The sequence below is a fragment of the Fonsecaea pedrosoi genome, assembly GCF_000835455.1.
Source record: "Fonsecaea pedrosoi CBS 271.37 unplaced genomic scaffold supercont1.4, whole genome shotgun sequence".
Taxonomy (NCBI): Eukaryota; Fungi; Ascomycota; class Eurotiomycetes; order Chaetothyriales; family Herpotrichiellaceae; genus Fonsecaea; species Fonsecaea pedrosoi.
The window spans coordinates 2956965-2978265 of NW_013550612.1; the positions used below are offsets into that span (position 1 = coordinate 2956965).

A 21301-nucleotide genomic window follows, 5' to 3' on the forward strand; every position below is an offset into this window, starting at 1 on the left:
TTATACGTACGTAAGGTACTCTTCTTCTTATCGTAGAAGTAATACGGGCGTTAGTTTAATATCTACTATATAATCTATTCTTCGGCTTAGAGTATCCGCTCTACCGTTTTCCTTTCCTTTTATATAGTAAATCTAGAAGTTATAAGTAGTAAGTATCTCCGCCTATCTTATCTATCTTCGATTTAGAGCCTTAGTCGTATTCTAGTATAGTAGGTTCTTATAGTCTAAGTATATCTTAACCGTATACTTAGGTCCTTTAAGATATACTCTCTAGTATTTAAGTACTTTAACGATAGTAAGTAGCTCCTTATCGTATATATCGTAATTTAGCTCTAATACTATTATCTTCCGTAAGAAGTAAGCTACTAGTCTTATTTTCTTATCCGGTCCTACCTATATTAGGACCGCGGCGATCGCGCCGTCTAATACATCCGTTTTAAGGAGTATCTAAAGGTCCGGGTTAAAGATCGTAAGGATCGAGGCCTCCGTAAACGCCTTCTTTAGTTTCTATATTACTCCCCGTACGTCGTCTATTAAGGTAAAGGTCGCGACTCCTTTCTTTATTAGATTTATTAAGGGTACTACGATTCGCGAATAGTTCCTAATAAACTTTCTTAAGTAGTTTACGAATCCGAGGAACGCTTATAGTTCCTTTAACGTCGTCGATTCTAGTCATTCTAATACGCTTTTAATTTTATTTAGATTAATTTATAGCCCGTCTTACGAGACTATATAATCGAGAAACTTTACGCTCGATTTATAGAACTAGTATTTTTCTAACTTAACCGATAGTTAGTATTTTTATAGTACTTCTAGTACCTTAATAACGTATTCTACGTATAATTTATAATCCTTTAAGTAGATTAGGATATCGTTAAGGTATACGATATAGAAGATGTTTAAGTATTTCCGTAAGACGTTATTAATTAGTACTTAGAACGTCGCTAGTACGTTAATAAGCCTAAATAGTATTACGTAGTATTCGTATAGACCGTATCGGATCCTAAAGGCTATTTTCTACTCTTCGCCTTCTTTTATACGTATACGGTAGTACGCGTCTCTTACATCGATTATTATAAAGTACCTTACTTCTTTAAGCTTATTCTATAGCTTATTAATCCGTAGTAGCGGATATACGTTCTTAATAGTAATATCGTTTAACTTCCGATAGTCTATATATAATCGGAGTTCTTTACCGTCCTTCTTAAGGATAAATAGGATTAAATAGTCTACTTCTAATTCTAAGGGTCTAATATAGTCTTTTACTAAATTATCCTTAAGGTATTTACGTAAAGCCTCTTACTCTACTTCGGATAGTAAATAAAGTAGTTTAAACGTAGATTTCTTTCCTTCTTAGAGTCGTATTTCGTAATCCTACGGCTTATATTTAGATAGCGCCTTAAGTCCTACCTTCTTTTCGAAGACTTCCTTAAGTCCTTCGTACTTTAACGGGTATACGGATACTTCGACTAGTATTTTTATAGGTCGTACCTAAATCTCCTTTTTTTTAAAGGGTTATACCGCTATTACCCCTCGGTCTTAAGGTCTTTTAGTATAGTCGTAGTTATTAAACCGTACTTAGACCTTTATCTAGTCGATAATAAGGTTATACTTTTTTAACTATAGTATTCTAAGTATAATATTATATTTCGTCTCTACGACGTTAAGGCTAATCTCTTTATAGTACTCGTCGATCGATAGTCGAATTCTTCTTAATTCGTATATAACGTTAGATAGTACTTTCCCGGTAAATCCTAATAATTTATAGGACGTAGTCTTCTCGTATCTCTACTTCCTTAACTTATTAACTATCTAATAACTAACGATATTACCGATATATCCTAAATCGATAAGGATATATACTTCCTAATCTCTAAGGGTCCCGTATAAAATAATTAAATACGAGTAAGTCGCTATAATTATTCTATATAGTTCCTTTAGTCGATCCCTTATTACGCTCCCTTCGCGAGCCCTCTTCCGCTTACGTCTTAGTAGAGCTATTCTTCCTTAGGCGGCCTACTCCTCGGGCCGTCCTTAATCTAGTTTTTTAGCTAGTATAGGTAATCTATCTTCCTACTCTATAGGTTAGATACCTTATAGTTCTAGTCCCTATAACGTTCAACTAATACCTAGTATACCTCTCTAGCTTCTTTAATTAACATTCCTAGAGCTTCTAGCTATAGATAGTCTAGATATCGTTTATAATAATAGAGTATATTCCTTAGCGGGCATCTCGTTACCTTACTATAGGCGAAGTTACCTCTAATTAATACTCCCTCTAGTATCTCGTCTATATATAGTACGGGGATACCTCGTTCCCTATAGATATAATATACTTCTAGGACTCTATCGTTATTTAGTCTAAGTATTCTAGCCCGTTCGTATCGTTCTCTAAGGATTTATCGTTCTTCTAGAACCCTTATTATAAGCCTAGTTATCTCCTAGAGTAATTCGTCTCGCTACTCTTCGGACCCCCCTACTCCTAGATCGCGTACCCTTTATACGATCTAAAGAGCTTCTTTATATAGTTATTTAAGTATTATACGCGTAGTTAGGTACTCGTCGTCTTCTTCCTACTTACTTAGGTTAAATTAATCTATTATATTAATCTTAAGTTCTACTTAACTTTCTTCGATCTTATATATATATTATATCTCTAGGTCTCCCCCCTAATATAAATAAATATAGCCCTCTTCTCCTACTTAATTTCTAGAGTATTCTAGATTATTATATAAGATAATCGAAAAGATCCTTTCTCTTAGCTTTAGTTCCTCTATTAGTTCGTAGACCGTATAGTAATATTAGAATATAGTTCCTTTTAAGTATATAGGATCTACGCATTCTTTATCGCTCTAGTACCTTATCTTAATATAGATACGATTCGAGGTAATAACGAGGATTATTACGCTTTAGTAATCTACTAACTCTTCTACGTAGACTACGTTTACTTCTAGTTTTATTTCTAACCTTTTTACCTAATTCTTCTTCTAAGGTTCTACCTAGTTTACCTATCTCTTCGGGGACTTATACTCCCTTACGTAATACCTAGGCTTACCGTAATTATAGTAGTTTCCTTAGTTCCTTAGCCCCTTAGACTCTTTACCTTACTTCGTATCTTTATTTTAGGTCGTTCCTCGTTTCTTTTAGGCCTAATCGAGGTCTATTAATATTAGTCTATAGTATAGTTATCTCTACTTCTTAGTATTAGACCTTTATCCTTTTACTATAAACCCTCGACGGTAGCTATCGTAGCGTTTATATTCCTAGTAATTATTATTAACCTAGATAGCTCCGTCGATCTAGTCTTCGATCTTCTCGCTTTTATACGTTCTTATTTCCTACTTAATCGCTAGCTTAAGGCCTTCGCGAAAAATAGGAACTAATACGCCGTCGCCCTATCTTAATACTATATTTAGGGTTCGGAACTTAGTAGCGTAATCTTAAACTAAGTTCGTCTAGCGTAGATTTATAATCTATCGCTCCGCTTCTTTCTCTTCGTCCCTAGCTCTAAATACCTTTCGGACCTTCGCCTTAAACCTCTAGAAGGTCCGGAATAGTTTAACCGTTTCCTTCTCTCTCTTACCTAATTAGTTCTCCATATAATCTTTAATAAATAGGCGGAGCTACGCTTCTACTCCTCCCTTAAAGTAGCTTCTCGTAAAGAGGATCTTTTATATATCGCTAGGAAAGTCCCCTAGGTTTATTAATAGGTATATATCTATATAGTAAATAAAAGGTATAAGCCTCTCCTATACTCTATTAAAGAGTCTAGGTAGGTTTCCGATCTTACCCTTAAGTATTAATTCTATCGTAGTAGAGACTATCGGTACTATATCTATCGTAGTAGTATCCGAGGGTATTAGCCTTAGTATACTTAGTCCTACTATTATATCGTTTAGAGATAACCGTAATACTTATCGTATAAGGAGTTCGTCGGTTAGGGATATAGATCTTATCTATCTTCCGTAACTACTTATAGAGGTCGTCTCTCGTACCGGTTAGTAGTAGTTAAAGTATTAGGGCTACTTCCTATATAGCCTAACGGAGTTAGGCTTCCTTAGTTACAGTTCCTTTATTATATAAGCTAGGTTAAGAGTACGTAAGGTATAAGTAATCGAGTAACTTTAGAATAGTATAGTAAAGTAGATGTTATAAGTTAGCTACGAGAGAGTATAACTATAAAAGGGGAATAAGCGTAGCTATATACTTATAAGGTATATCCCGAATAGGTAACTAGAAATAGTATATTAATATATTAGTATAGTCTATACTAATATATCGCTATATCGTCTCTTTCCTCTTCTAGTAGTTACGTACGGTACGTAACCTAGCCTTATCTCGTTAGGCTACCAGCCCGGTAGACCTACCTCTAGGCGCCCTACGCTCTAGGTTATATGAAGGCCGTTTCTAACACTATACTATTATAAGACCTTAAGATCGAACGCTAGTACGATAGCTAGCGATTCTAACCCGTTTAGGGTCCCTAGACTAAAGGAATCTATAAACTAGGAGTTCTAGGTACTACGAATAGAAGCCTATATAATCGATAAAGGCTATAAATCGGCGCTATATCCCGTTATACTCTACGACTCGAATAAGGGTAGTTAGGCTAAATACGACGCCTATCTAGCTAAGAGAGAGGCTAAATTAGTTAAAGCTAGCGCCCTTATACGCCTAGCGCTAGACGATAGCCCTCTTATATAAGTTAAAGGCCTTAAAAGCGCTATCGAGATATAGGATAGACTTAAGACCCTATACGAACCGAAAGGCTTTAGTTCTAAGTTCCTTATATATAAGGAACTATTTAATACTAGCCTAGCGACCTCGGGCGGTTCTATCGAGAACTACCTAACGAAAATTAAGCGATTATCTAACGAACTAGCGGCTCGAAAACTAGCGATCTCCGATAAGGTTATTATAGCCTATACTTTAAATAACCTAACGACCGAATACGAGAATACCGTCGCTATAATTACGTAAAACCTAAGAACGAGCGATAAAGCGATCGATATATCGGCTATATTCGGCTATCTACTAGACGAGGCTAGGCGTCTAAAGTCGATATAAAGTTAATCTTACGAAATGGCTATAAATACTAGGGTTAAAAGTAACCCTAAACCTAAGTATTCCTACTATAATAAAAAAGGCTATTCTATCGATAAGTACTGGGAAAAGAACCCTAGCCTAAGGCTATCTAGGGCTAGCCCTAACCCTAATAGGGCTAATCGATAACCTAGCTCTAGAGAGGCTAAAAAGGAACCTACTCTAACTATATAAGAGGAAGGTTAACTAGTTAAATAGGAATACGTACTATCTATAATAGATAGGCTAGACGACTAGAATCTATAGATATTAGACAGTAGGTCTAGTAGGTATATCTATACTACTAAGGCGCTATTTAGCGACCTAAAACTCTATTAAACGACCTTAAACTAGGGGAATATTATAGATAGATATCCTAGTAAAGTAGTAAGGAAACGTTAAAGTACGTTTTAGGTTAACTAGTCGAACTACTACTATCTAAGATTATCTTTATATACCTAAACTAGGACTTAATCTATTAAGCCTAGGGACACTAGCTAAGAAAGGTATCTCTATATCTATAGGAGATAACCTAATTAGCCTATCGATAAAGGATACTATAATAGCTAAAGGCTATTATAGAAGAAACCTTATCGCTATCGATACCTATCCTACTACCGAATACGCCTATATAACGGTAGATAGCGATATCTAGTACTAACGAATAGGTTATATAGGTAGTATAGCCTTAAAGGTACTACCTAAATATATAATAGGCTACGAAATACCTATTAAATCGGATATATCGACGAAAGACTGCGATATATACATTTAATTAAAGGCTACCGCGAAAATAAGCCGAATTCCTATACCTAGGGTACGAGAAGTCCTAGAAAAGGTCCATTCCGACGTCTATAGGCCTATAACGCTAGAAACGTTCCTTAAATAGCGCTATTTCGTCTCGTTTATAGACGATAAGACTAGATACGCTACTATCCGCCTACTATCTAGTCGAGATTAAGTCTATAACGAATTTAAAGACTATCTAGCGTAAGAGGAAAACTAATTAAACGCTAAACTAAAGCGTTTATACTTAGATAACGCTAAGGAATATAAAAGCGAATAATTCCTAGCGTTATTTAAGGAAAAAGGCGTTATAGCGACCTATTCGGTACCTTATATACCTTAATAGAACGGAATAAGCGAGATTTTTAACCGTATACTTATAAATAAGGTACGAGCGATACTTATCTCGTTAGGCCTACCTAAAGGGTTATAGGGGGAAGCGGCCTTAGCCGCTACCTATCTATATAATAGGACTCCTTATTCTAGCCTAGAAGGCTATATAACCCCCTATAAGACTAGGTATAAGGAAAAGCCTACTATATCGAATATAAGGACCTAGGGATCTATCGCTTATAAAAGGGAACCTCGAGATACCCTTAAAAAGCTAAACCCTAGGGCTAGTCCTTATATCCTAGTAGGATATAGATCTAATCTATATAGGCTTACTAAGCCTAGCGCTAGATATACTACTATCATAGCGCGAGACATCGATATACTTAAAGGTATCTTCATTAAAGACCTACCGGAACGCCTATTGACTAGGCTAGATAAGGTATAATCGTAGATCGATACGATATTAAACGAAGAACTAGTTGAAAGTTAACTAGACGAAATCGATAACGAACGAATCGATCCCCTAGAAGGTTAACTAGACGAAAATAACTCTAGGGTTAAAGACGACGAACTTAGGGTTATAAACGAGGACCTAAGGTCTATTAAAGACCTATCGTTTAGCGAATAACTCGAATATTACGCTAACGAAGCCGACTACGCCCTTATAACTACCGATCCTACCTATCTCGAGGTTATAAAGTCTCTAGAGGTATCTAAATGGAGACTAGCCTATTAAAAAGAGATAGATAGCCTAAAGGCTAGGGATACCTAGACCTTAGTACCTAGAACTAAAGATCTAAAGGTACTAGATGGGAAATAGATTCTTAAAGTTAAAGATCCCTATCGAAACCCTATCTATAAGGCTAGATAGGTAGCGAGAGGTTTTTAATAGATACTAGGCATCGATTATAACGAAACATTCGTAAATACCGTTAACCCTATAGTCTAGAGGCTACTACTAGCTATAGGCGCCTATCTAGACCTCGAGATCTATTAATAGGACGTAAAAAGCGCCTTTCTAAACGCTATCCTACGAGAAAAGGTCTATATAAGGTAGCCTATAGGCTATAAAGACACTAAATACCCTAATAGGGTCTACCTATTAAATAAAGCTCTATATAGGCTAAAATAGTTAGGAAGAGAATGGGAAAACTACCTTAAAGGCCTATTATAGCGACTAGGCCTATTCCTATTAAAGATAGACTAGTCTATCTATACGAATAACGATTAGACGATTATATTAATCGCCTATATTAACGATATAATCGTTATATCGAAAGATTCTATAAAGATAGAGACCTTATTTAAGGACCTATCTAAGTCTATTGAACTTAAGGATCTAGGGGCTATCGACGAATTCCTAGAAATTAAGATAACTAGGAATAGGCCTTAAAGGGCTATATCTCTATCTTAAGGCCGATATATCGATAAAATCCTTAATCGATATAAACCTAGAGATAAAAAGGAGATAAAGCTAACTAGCCCTATCTCTATAGGCCTAAAATTCGAGCCTATAGAAGGAGATACTAAACCTAAAGATATAAAGGAGTTCTAATAGTAAATAGGAGCCCTTATATATCTTATAACGAAGATAAGACCTAACCTAGCCTACCTAGTAGACTATCTCGCTAGATATATATCTAACTCTAGTCCTTTATACTTTAAAGTACTTAAAAAGGTCTAGGAATACCTAGCGGTAACGAAAGGTCTAGGCCTAGCCTATTAATCTAACTCTACTAGCATCGATTACTATATAGATTTAGATTAGGAGGGTAATATAGGTACTAGACGATCTATAATAGGCTATCTATTTATCTTCCGAGGTACTCCTCTATCCTAGTGTCAGAGCTGCTTCCTATATAGCCTAACGGAGTTAGGCTTCCTTAGTCATAGTTCCTTTATTATATAAGCTAGGTCGAGAGTACGTAAGGTATAAGTAATCGAGTGACTTTAGAATAGTATAGTAAAGTAGATGTTATAAGTTAGCTACGAGAGAGTGTAACTATAAAAGGGGAATAGGCGTAGCTATATACTTATAAGGTATATCCCGAATAGGTAACTAGGAATAGTATATCGATATGTTAATATAGACTATACTAATATATCGCTATATCATCTTTTTCCTCTTTTAGGTAGTTACGTACGGTACGTAACCTAGCCTTATATCGCTAGGCTGCCATCCGGTAGACCTACCTCTAGGCGCCCCGCGCTCTAGGTTATATAAAGGCCGTTTCTAATACTATCTCCCCTCCTTCCTATTCGTTATCCTTAACGTACTTAAGGTAGGCCGCGCCTACCCTCCGTCGTCCCTCGTCCTTCTTTCTTTCTATAGCTAACTATATAATCTTTCCGTATAGCTAAGCCCCGTCGTTCTATAAAGCCGGTAAGAACTTAAAGTAAGCGTCGTATCGAACTCGCCGACTCTATTTCTACTAATTCCGAAAACATCGCGATAGTAGCCTATATCGAGTACGTTAACTACGGAGTTATTTATTACTACGACCGCGAATAGTCGTCTTCTTATACCGAATGTCTCTAAAAGCAGCGAAAATGTAACGGTACTTTCTCGATAGAAGAATTCCGAAAAGTAGGGGAATAAAAGAAATAATTAGTTATAAAGTTACGGGCGAAGCGGAAAGAGATCGCTCGCCTTCGTAAGTTAATCGCGGAAGCCGAGGAAGAGGACGTATCCTTCTAGGGCGAACTTAAGCGATTAGAGGAGGTTTCGAGCCGTATATTATATCGTAAGATATAGGTATTAGGTGTTTTCGATAAGTTACCTAACTCCGAAGAGGTAGCTCTAGTTAAGTCTAACTTTACTTAGTCCGACGCTCTAAGCGTCGAGTAGGTTAATTAGGAAGCTATATTATCTAGTAAAACTACTTAGGGTATTATCTTTAAGCTTCCTTTAGAGTTTCCTTCGTAAGGTAAGCCTCTAGTTCCTAACTATTCTCTAACTCGTCGTATCCTAACTACTTAATTAGGTACTAGGGGGTACTACGCCTAACGCGTCTTCTAAGTACTTTTTCTACGTCGTACTCCTCCGTAGTAACTTCTTCGTCTAGGGGTAGCGATTATACTAGTTTAGCGTTCTTTAGTACTAGTTTAAGTAATGAGATATAGAATACATTATAAATTCTTATATCCTTAGGAAGTTCTAGTCGATAGTTAACCTTTCCTATCTTTTCCTTAATTCTAAACGGTCCTAGCTTAACGTAATCTAGTTTTATACTTAGCCGCTTTATCTTAATATTTTTTCGTAAAAGGTAGACGGAGTCCCCCTCCTCTAGGGGCGGTCCCTCGACCCTCTTTTTATTTACGTATATTACCATTCTTTTTACGATAAACTATAGGATCTCTCGTAATTTCTCGTAGATTTCTTTCATTATTTTAGCCTTTATTAGTACTCTTAGGTTTAGGCTCTCTTAGATATTATCTTCTAGTCTTAGGTAGAATCCGTAATTAGCGTAGAATAGGCTTAATCCTATTACTAACCTATAGTTATTAAAGTAGAATTATACGATCGGTAGTATCGTAACCTAATTCGTTTATCTATAGTCTACGTACTTCCGTAAGTATTATTCTAGTATCTAGTTCGTTCTCTCTATTTAACCGTCTATTTAAGGGTAGAATAATATAGATAATTTATACTTCGTAACTAATAGCCTTATTAGTTCCTTCTAAAACTTCGACGTAAAGAGCTTATCTCGGTCTATAATAATCTCTTTTAGTATACCGTAGTTTATAAATACGGTTCTTAAGAATTTATATATAAAGTCTTCGGCCGTCGAGCTCTCTAAGTATAGTCTAAAGTAGGAGAACTTTATAAGTCTATCGTATATTACTAAAATACTATCGTAAGTTATACCCGTAAGGAGCTCTCTTAACTTTAGTAGTTTCGTAATAAAGTCCATTATAACTAACGTCTACGTACCCTCTAGTATCTATAGTAGTTATAGTAATCCGTATAGTTTATATCTATTATACTTATCTTATATATATACTTCGTAGTTCTATATAAATTCCTAGATATCTTTCCTTATACCTTTCTATAGTTCGTAATGTCGAGTAATTAGTTCGATTATCTTATCCGTCCCTAGGTATCCTATAAGTAGGTCGTTATAGTAATGTTCTATAACTACTTTTCTATTTTCTTATATTTTCTAGGGCTATTCTAATCCTATCGTATCCTTTATCTAGATTTTTATATCGTACCCGTTATTCGTATTATATAACGGCCCCCCTACTACGTAAGTAGGTTAGGCGTACGTAAGGTACTCTCCTTCTTATCGTAGTAGTAATACGGGCGTCGGTTTAATATCTACTATATAATCTATTCTTCAGCTTAAGGCGTCTACCCTACCGTTCTCCTTTCCTTTTATATAGTAAATCTAGAAGTTATAAGTAGTAAGTGTCTCCGCCTATCTTACCTATCTCCGATTAAGAACTTTAGTCGTATTCTAGTATAGTAGGTTCTTATAATCTAAGTATATCTTAACCGTATATTTCGGTCCTTTAAGGTATACTCTCTAGTACTTTAGTACTTTAATAATGGTAAGTAGCTCCTTATTATATATATTATAGTTTAGCTCTAGTACTATCATCTTTCTTAAGAAGTAAGCTACTAGTCTTATCTTCTTATCTAGTCCTATCTATATTAGGACCGCGACGATCGCGCCGTCTAATATATCCGTCTTAAGGAGTATCTAGAGGTCTAGGTTAAAGATCGTAAGGATCGGAGCCTCCGTAAACGCCTTCTTTAATTTCCGTATTACTTCCTAAGTATTATCTATTAAAGTAAAGGTCGCGACTCCTTTCTTCGTTAGATTTATTAAGGGTACTGCGATTCGCGAGTAGTTTCTAATGAACTTCCTTAAGTAGTTTACGAATCTAAGGAACGCTTATAGTTCCTTTAACGTCGTTAGTTCTAGCCATTCTAATACGCTCTTAATCTTATCTAGATTAATCTATAGTCCGTCTTACGAGACGATATAACTAAGGAACTTTACGCTTAGTTTATAGAACTAGTACTTTTCTAACTTAACCGGTAGTTAGTGATCTTTTAGTACTTCTAGTACCTTTATAATATATTCTATATATAACTTATAATTCTTTAAGTAGATTAGGATATCGTTAAGGTATACGACGTAGAAGATGTCTAAGTATTTCCGTAAGATATTATTAATTAGTACTTAGAACGTCGCTAGTATATTAGTAAGCCTAAATAGTATTACGTAGTATTTATATAGACTATATCGGGTCCTAAAGGCTATCTTCTATTCTTCGCCTTCTTTTATATATATACGGTAATATACGTCTCTTACATTAATCGTTATAAAGTACTTCGCGCCTTTAAGCCTATCCTATAGCTTATTAATCCGTAGTAGCGGGTATACATTTTTAACGGTAATATCGTTTAACTTCCGATAGTCTATATATAGTTAGAGTTCCTTACCGTCCTTCTTAGGGATAAATAGGATCGGATAGCCTACTTCTAATTCTAAGGGTCTAATATAGCCTTTTACTAGGTTATCCTTAAGGTATTTACGTAAAGTCTATTACTCTACTTCGGATAGTAAGTAGAGTAGTCCGAACGTAGGCCTTTTCCCCTCCTAGAGTCGTATCTTATAATCCTACGGCTTATATTTAGATAGTACCTCAAGTCCTACCTTCTTTTCGAAGACTTCCTTAAGTCCTCCGTATTCTAGCGGATATACGGATACTTCGGCTAGTATTTTCATAGGTCGTACCTAAATTTCCTTCTTCTCGAAGGGTTATACCGCTATTACCTCTCGATCTTAAGGTCTTTCTATATAGTCGTAGTTATCGAACCGTACCTAGACCTTTACCTAGTTAATAATAGAGTTATACCTTTTTAACTATAGTATTCCGAGTATAATATTATATTTCGTCTCCGCGACGTTAAGGCTAATTTCTTCGTAGTGCTCGTCGATCGATAATCGAATTCTTCTTAATTCGTATATAACGTTAGATAGTACCTTTCCGGTAAATCCTAATAGTTTATAGGACGTAGTCTTCTCGTATTTCTACTCCTTTAGTTTATTAGCTATCCGATAGTTAACGATGTTACCGGTACATCCTAAATCGATGAGGATATATACTTCCTAGTCTCCTAGGGTTCTATATAAAATAATTAAATGCGAGTAAGTCGCTATAGTTATTCTATATAGTTCCTCTAGTTAATCCCTTACTACGCTTTCCCTACGGGCCCTCTTCCGCTCGCGCCTTAGTAGAGCTATTCTTCCTTAGGCGGCCTACTCCTCGGGCCGTCCCTACCTTAGTTTTTTAGCTAGTATAGGTAGTCTATCCTCCCGTTCCGTAAGTCGGATACCTTATAGTTCTAGTCTCTATATCGTTCTACTAATACTTAATGTACTTCCCTAGCTTCTTTAATTAACATCCCTAGAGCTTCTAGTTATAGATAGTCTAGGTATCGTTCGTAATAGTAGGGTATATTCCTTAACGGGCACCTTATTACCTTATTATAGGCGAAGTTACCTCTAATTAATACCCCTTCTAGTATCTCGTCTATATATAGTACGGGGACACCTCGTCCTCTATAGATACGGAATACCTCTAGGATTCTATCGTCGTTTAGTCCTAGTACTCTAGCTCGTTCGTATCGTTCTCTAAGGATTCGTCTTTCTTCTAGAATTCTCGTCATAAGTCTAGCCATTTCCTAGAGTACCTCGTCTCGTTATTCTTTAGTTCCTCCTACTCCGAGGTCTCGTACTCTTTATACGATCCGAATCGCCTCTTCGTATAGCTATTCGAGCATTATAAGCGTAGTTAGGTACTCGTCTTCTTCCTCCTACTCGTTTAGGTTAACTCGGCTTATTATATTAACTTTAGGTTCCGCTTAACTCTCTTCGATTTTATATATATATTATATTTCCGGGTCTCCCTCCTAGTATAAATAGACGTAGCCCTCTTCTCCTACTTAATTTCTAGGATAGTCCGGGTTATTATATAGGATGATCGAAAAAATCCTTTCCCTTAGTTTTAGTTCTTCTATTAGTTCGTAGACCGTATAATAGTATTAGAATATAGTTCCTTTTAGGTATATAGGGTCTATATACTCCTTATCGCTCTAATACCTTATCTTTATATAGATACGGTTTAGTATAATAGCGAGGATTACCGCGCTCTAGTAGTCTACCGATTCTCCTATATAAACTACGTTTACCTCGGGTTTAGTTTCTAATCTCTTTACCTATTTATTCTTCTAAGGTTCCGCTTAATTTACCTACTTTTTCGGGGATTTATATTCCCTTACGTAGTATCTAGACTTCCCGTAATTATAGTAGTTCCCTTAATTCTTTAGCCTACTAGACTTTTTATTTTACTTCGTATCTTTATTCTAGGCCGTTCCGCGTTTCTTCTAGGCTTAATCGAGGTCTATTAGCATCGGTCTATAATATAGTTATCTCTATTTCTTAGTATTAGACCTCTATCCTTTTACTATAAATCCTCGACGGTAATTATCGTAACGTTTATATTCCTAGTAGTCGTTATCGACCTAGATCGCTCCGTCGATCTAGTCTTCGATCTTCTAACTTTTATATATCCTCATTTCCCATTTAATCGCTAGCTTAAGGCCTTCGCGAAAAATAGGAACTAATACGCCGTCGCTCTATCCTAATACTACGTTTAGGGTCCGGAACTTAATTATATAGTCTTAGACCGAGCTCGTTTAGCGTAGGTTTATAATCTATCGTTCCGCTTCTTTTTCTTCGTCCCTTACTCCGAATACCTTTCGAACCTTTACCTTAAACCCCTAGAAAGTTCGAAATAATTCGATAGTCTTATCTTCTCTATCGCCCGGTTAATTCTCCATATAATCTTTAATGAACGGGCGGAGCTAAGCCTCGGCTCCTCCTTCGAAATAGCTTTCTATAAAGAGGATCTTTTATATATCGCTTAGGAAGTCTCCTAGGTTCATTAATAGATACATATCCATATAGTAGATAAAAGGTATGAGTTTTTCCTACGCTCTATTAAAGGGCTTAGGTAGGTTCCTAATCTTACCCTTAGGCATTAATTCTACTATAATAGGAGCCGTTAATACTATCTCTATCGTAGTAGTATCCGATGGTATTAGTCTTAGTATACTAGGTCCTACCATCGTATCGTCTAGAGATAGGCGTAACGCTTATCGTACGAGGAGTTCGTCGGTTAGGGATGTAGGTCTTATATATCTTCCGTAACTACTTATAGAGGTCGTCTCTCGTACCGATTAGTAGTAGCTAAAGTATTAGAGCTACTTCCTATATAGCCTAACGGAGTTAGGCTTCCTTAGTTACAGTTCCTTTATTATATAAGCTAGGTCGAGAGTACGTAAGGTATAAGTAATCGAGTAACTTTAGAATAGTATAGTAAAGTAGATGTTATAAGTTAGCTACGAGAGAGTGTAACTATAAAAGGGGAATGGACGTAGCTATATACTTATAAGGTATATCCCGAATAGGTAACTAGGAATGGTATGTCGATATATTAATATAGACTATACTAATATATCGCTATATCATCTTTTTCCTCTTTTAGGTAGTTACGTACGGTACGTGACCTAGCCTTATATCGCTAGGCTACCATCCGGCAGACCTACCTCCGGGCGCCCCGCGCTCCAGGTCATATGAAGGCCGTTTCTAACACCTAGAACTTAAGACTATAGCGTATAGTAGCGCTAAGTTCTTACGAAGCTAAATATATAGCCTTAAAAGAGGCTATAAAGGAGTAATAGTACATTAAGGCATTATTAAGCGAGATAAAAGGTCTTCTAGGCCCTAGTCTTACTATAGAATGCCTAAACGTCTATACTAACTCCTATTTAGCTATAGGACTAGCGAAAAACCCTATATATTATACTAGGATTAAGTATATCGATATATAGTACTACTACGTACGCGAATACGTTTAAAAGGAGATATCTAGACTTAACTAGATATCTATAGACGCTTAACTAGCCGATGGTCTAACTAAGCCTATAACTACCGATAAATGGATTACTTTTATTAAAGGTATAGACTTAAGAGACCTAAATTAGCCTATTAAGGCTAGAAGAGTACTAATAGGTAAAAAGATAAAAAATAGGCCCTCTATCGAGACGAAGTCGATAGAAGATAGTTATTATCTAGGTACTCTTAGAGCGTCCCTATACTAGTAGATTACTATAGAATACTAGACTAGTAAAGGAGCTTTATAATCCCTTAAGTAATAGCTAAGGTCGGACCGCCCTACTCCCTTATAACTAGGTTATAAGGGCCCTTAATAATACCTTAAGGAACTTTACCTAATAGTACTAACATTTACTCGTCTTCTACTATAAATAAGGGTTAAGTAAAGGAGTTAGTACTAAAGATAGGAAAGTTAACCTTCGAGGTACGTTAACTATAGATTAAGATTCTAGGTAATTAAGAGATTTATTCGTAACTCTTATATATATACCTATTAAAGTAGGCTAAGGTAAGGGGGTTCGATTCCTACTTATTTTAGACTATTTAACTAGTCTAGCCTTTTCGTTTTTTATAAGCTACTTTAATAGGCCTAGTGTAGGACTATCAGGAAAAACGATATTCTAGGAATAAGCTAGAATCTCGCTAAGACTAGGTGAGAACTAGCTTAAGGGGGTGTATAGAATATAGCTATCTAGGCCTCTTACCTAACTAGGCTTAGTACGTGACCTGATTACGTAGCTAGGTAGCTTAGCTAGGTAAGATAACTAGGTAGCGTAGCTACTTACATCATCGCTTACTAATAGCGATTCGATGGTTTTCTTTTACCTTCTAACTATCGCTACTCGTTACCTATATAAGGACACTCCTCTCCCCTCTCTTAGATAGTTAAGTTTCACTAAGTCTTCTATAGTCGAATAGGTAATACCTATCGGTTCGATCCTATAATGAGCCTATCTATTACCTATCTAGGTAATCCTCCGAGTCCTCCGAACAACTATAATAAAGCTCTCTAGAGTTATACTATCATTTACTATAGATTCGCACTCGGAACCATCGTCTATCTTTACATCCGTAAGCTCTCGAACGTCTTTAATATCGACTATAAGTTTATCGCTATCGTTACTTTCGTCCGATCGCTCGTACTAATAGTCTATATCGTCCCCGTCACTACTAACTTATATAGGAACGGGTAATACGGTTTAGTTAGGCTCTAGTAGGCCTATAACTTAACCGTCGTTCTCTTATACTAGAACTCTACTACTTCTAGTCTTTATCCGTCTATAAGTAACAGTACCTTCTTCTTCGACGGTTAATAATGGCTCCGTAGCCGTAGAACTAGTCTATTATTCGCGAAGTATCTAGGTAGAAGACCGATTTATAAGGAAGACGTTTATATTAGAGCTACTTCCTATATAGCCTAACGTAGTTAGGCTTCCTTAGTTACAGTTCCTTTATTATATAAGCTAGGTCGAGAGTACGTAAGGTATAAATAGTCGAGTAACTTTAGAATAGTATAGTAAAGTAGATATTATAAGTTAGCTACGAGAGAGTATAACTATAAAAGGGGAATAAGCGTAGCTATATACTTATAAGGTATATCCTAAATAGGTAACCGGAAATAGTATATTAATATATTAATATAGTCTATACTAATATATCGCTATATCGTCTCTTTCCTCTTTCGGTAGTTATATACGTTACGTAACCTAGCCTTATATTACTAGACTACGACCTCGGTAGACCTACCTCTAGGTACCCCGCGCTCTAGGTCATATAAAGGCCGTTTCTAATAGTGAGGTAGAAGAGGTGGATGAGGGTGATGAGTATAGTGATGACGATGATGATAAGGATGATGAGGATGACGAGGAGGAGGAGGAGGAGGAGGAGGAGGAGGATGATGATAGTATCGATGAAGAGGTAGTTAAAGAGGCGGTTAAGGCTGACTAGTGCTTCCGCGAGAACCGTAAGAAAGCCTTAGAGAAACATAATAAGATACTCGAGCGCGTAGAGGCCGATAATCAGTTTACGGCGACGATAACCGATAAGGACCTTAAAAGCTACGCCTCCCTCCTTCTAGGTAGTGGATACTTTAACGTTATCCTAGTCCGTAAGGGTGATAAGGTACCGGTAAGCGAGCTTATTAACCTTAAGGAGATTAAACTAGGAGTCTAGTACGACGCTACGACGAAGGAGGTTATAACCGCATAGATTTTGTCGATCCTAAGACTAATAAGGTCCTCGAAACGGTTCGTAGATACGTAAAGGGGCTACCTGAGGGCCTAACCTATAAGGTCTCTAAGGTTTCAGTAAAGTAGGCTAAGGACTTAGAAGCCGGAGCTGAATAATAGGACCCTCAAGGTCGTGAGTGATTTCTAAGGGCTACTTGTAAAGGTGTGACACGTTACTACTAGGTGGGTCAGATGAAACTAGTAGAGTCTGATATTTGCTGCTTACTCTTAGGCTTAAGATATTAGACACTGATTATTTGAAAGAACGAGGGAGCAGATTGAATGCTGAAGAGGGCATTACTAAGCTCATCCGGCTTATCATAAGGCCACGGACAGATACAGAGCTATTATGATTTCGCAATATCGAGCTATCTATGAAGGCCTGCATCCCGACGTGTATAAGTCTACTTAGTGTCTCCCTCCTCAACATTGTGTTCATGCAGCACGGCTCTCTCCCTGAAATTGTGTCCATATCATATTTCCATATGCTGTAAGCGCTGCATCCATAGTAGAGCGCACTCGTCCAGAACGTGTGACACCTTGAGGTGGCGTATAAGAACAGAGTCTCTGAAGACTCAAGGCATGCACATATCACCTACCTATACAAGACGCCACTTCGAAGGCCGCGAGCACACCGGCTGTTTAGCATCTCTCAGGTTCTGTTGCAACCAAAGTAAGGTTTAAGTTTATATCTCCGCCCGCCAAGGTAATTTGGGTCTTGCCATGCCAAGACTCAAGAGGAGGTAAATCGACGGCGCACCATCACGCAAGTTTCCTTGTCCCAAAAAATGATTTTCTCAGGTCATCTTGATTTTCATCCTTATAGTTTCCTCACCGACAGGAATAGATAATTGCCCCTGCATACCTAGTAATACAGAACTCCGACACGGCAGAGATCCTCTCCCGAAACAACCCAATCATGCATGAACAAGGTCTAAGATAAAATTTTTCCATTTCAATCTGCTAATCGTTCTGGTCGCGTGCCGCCGGTATCCACGCTCCGAGTTTGATATCCACTTCTCAGTCCGTCTTCTCAACACCCATTTTGACATTCAACATGGCAAAGGATAAGTACGTCGATCCAGCCACGTATCCAAGCCTTTCCGATCACGAAATCTCGACTGTCCGGAAGATTTACGCCTTCACTGAGACCTACTTCCGGAACCCACGCTTTGACGCATCCCATGACTTCAGACATGTGCGGCGAGTCCTTAGCAATGCTTTAACGATCCTTGAGAAGGAGGAAGAGGAACGGAAGCAGAAGGCTTTGCCCGCATTGAACCCACTGAGTGTGATTTTAGGGGCGTTGCTGCATGACGTTGAGGACAAGAAGTATGTCGATGTGACAACGGATCAACAGAAGATGACTCTGCAAAAGGCAGTGATCGACGCTGGTATGCCACATAGCTATGCGGAGCATATTCAACTGTTGGTTGAGGGTGTATCGTATTCCTCTGAGATCAAAAACCCTCAAAATGTTAAGAACGTCATTGACATCATACCTGAGCTGGCTATCGTTCAGGATGCTGATCGGCTTGATGCTATCGGGGCCATCGGGATTGCTCGTTGCTTCACCTTTGGAGGAGCAAAAGGTGCTAGGAGTCTTCAGGACTCGATACAGCATTTCGAGGATAAGTTGCTCAAGTTGGAAGGGATGATGAAGACCGAGACCGGAAAGGCGATGGCAAAGGAGAGGTCGGACAGAATCCGGGAGTTTATGGAGTGGTGGAAGGATGAGGTTGGTGCGACGGGTACATAAGCCAAAGCACTCATTTCCGAAGCTTGACCTTTGAGATTGGGCACCCTCCCTGATACATCTTCAAGACTGCCCATGGGTGCCGTTGGGGTTGACGAACGTGCCAGTTCACGTTTCCTCGGCATCCCCAGGTTCACCAAGATCCTCACCTGCTTGCGCTAGCGGATCCTCTTTGTCATGAGTGACAGAATGTGGTGTTGGCCCAGCAGATGTGATCTTGGGTGGTGGGGCAAGCGGCGTACCCTTTCTCGAAGGTACATGGTCCCGCTCGGCACTCTTCTTAGCACCTTCGGCGAATATATCATCGAAGCCACTGCCCAGAGCAGCTGCGCCATGGTGTCTTCCCTTTCGTGCTCTGGAGGTGGCGGATGCAGTAGGAGGGGGAGCTCCTGGGCTCATCAAGGGGGGTGGAGGGATATTCAGGTTGACCATAGGAGGTGGAGGTAGATCCTGAGCAGGGGCAGGTTGGAAGGTGTTGGTGAACACGTCCTGTTGCCCATTCTCCGAGCTCTTCCTGTCAGCGTCAAATAGATTTTCTCCCGGTGCCTGCACCTCTTCTCCCAATCCCACTGGCAAGCGGTGTAAGGCGCCAAAACCAAGGACCGCCCCTAGAGCACCCTCGCCTCCCCATCCTCTTCGCGGCACCAGTTCAACCTCTCTAACCACGTCAAATTCCGAGTTGTAGACCCATAGTACCAAACTGCGATTGAGATGGTCTTCGACGAGCTCACCGAGAGCAGCTTCTCCCTTTAATGTGCCGCTTGGCGAGCCAAGTATATAGTCGCTATGCGGTAGGAGGCCTGCTTGATGGGCCGGTGACAACGGGGAGGGAATGGTCAAAACATGCCAGATGTTGTGTGTGGAATTGAGAGGGGCGAGTTGTAGCGAGAGCCCGAGCGTTTCTGGGGGAGAAGGAACGGCAACACTGATCGAATGGGATCTTGAACCCTAGACGCACCGATCAGGAATGGAAACAATACTCTGGCGGGAAAGTGACCTCGTACCTTTGCGCTCCATAGATCCAGCGAACAGTATCCGCCAGCGCAGTTGCGCAATTCGGTTGTGAACAGGGCGGGATCGGGCGAGTCCTCCAAGGAGTCAGCATATCACCTCAGACCTAGTTGCTTCTTGTTGGGCTAGACAAGTACCAGATAATGTCCGTTAATGCCTATGATGAAGTCGAACCACGGTTCAATGGGGAGGTCTTTATTTGTGTTTCGCAGGACTTGAAAGCCATACGATGTATCCGAAGGCCCAGTATCTGCTTGTCGAGGAGGCGGCTCACCGTCGAGGCGAGCTATAAAGCGATTCAAAGCCCCAAACATATTAGGTATCGTTGTTTGAGAAAGAGAAAGCAAGACTTTATTGGGGGTTGTCCCTTGTTGGCGTTGGACACTGAGTTCTCCATACAAATTGCAGACACGTGTTGAGATGGATGACGCGCCTGCACAATAATTGACTACCCCCTAGGTAGGCAATAGGCAAAGCACGGCCACCTGCAGCCAAGTAGGGAATCCTACAAATACAGCATTTACTTGTACACGGTACTTTTGCCCAGTAGCCTGTCTGCTAGCAGTCATGCTCCCGGATCGACAATGCTTTACCGGTTCTCTCATAACCGCCTTCTCTTGGTTTGGTGACTACATTCCTCGTCTCTGCCTGGCTGGCCTCAAGTGTTATGACTACTCGGCACACACCTTGACGAGCTCACGTTCTGATGTCTCAGTTGGCCACCACTGGACTCTCTTCATTTCCTTGGTCAGATAGTCAAATACAAGCACAAGTACTGTGTACTTCCGTGGATGTTCCGCGCCCAATAGCTTGAGTGAATTTTCAAGTCACGTTCTGTACCGAGTAGAGGGTAAAAATAGAAACACCCATTCTTGCCATCACTATTGAAAACGTCACTCCATGGGAGAAAGAAGCACACTGACTACGTCAAGTCATGTGCCCATATGTCTCAGTCCAAAAGAAGGTAGAATCCGGAGAAGAGAAGCGTAGCCTGGTGTTGGTGTTGGTGCTACTGTAGCTCCTGAGGGTGCCACTAGAAAATACCACCTGAGAACTTATCCCTCGCATCGGATAAACTACTTTTCCGCAACCCCGGCTACCCCAACCACATGCGGTTAGAATGAGTGTGT

General features: G+C 38.9%; 2 protein-coding genes across 2 annotated transcripts; one reads left to right on the forward strand and one right to left on the reverse strand.

Moving 5' to 3' along the window:
* Positions 1 to 18461: 18461 nt before the first annotated feature.
* Z517_06871 (uncharacterized protein) lies at positions 18462 to 19163 on the forward strand (the record flags this gene model as incomplete). Its single annotated transcript, XM_013428610.1, has 1 exon — positions 18462 to 19163. The coding sequence occupies one exon, from the start codon at positions 18462 to 18464 to the stop codon at positions 19161 to 19163; it is 702 nt and encodes a 233-aa protein (XP_013284064.1).
* A 105-nt stretch (positions 19164 to 19268) lies between these two features.
* On the reverse strand, positions 19269 to 20485 carry Z517_06872 (uncharacterized protein; the record flags this gene model as incomplete). The annotated part of the gene is made up of 3 exons (XM_013428611.1): positions 19269 to 20108; positions 20165 to 20248; positions 20309 to 20485. The coding sequence occupies 3 exons, from the start codon at positions 20483 to 20485 to the stop codon at positions 19269 to 19271; spliced, it is 1101 nt and encodes a 366-aa protein (XP_013284065.1).
* Positions 20486 to 21301: the final 816 nt, after the last annotated feature.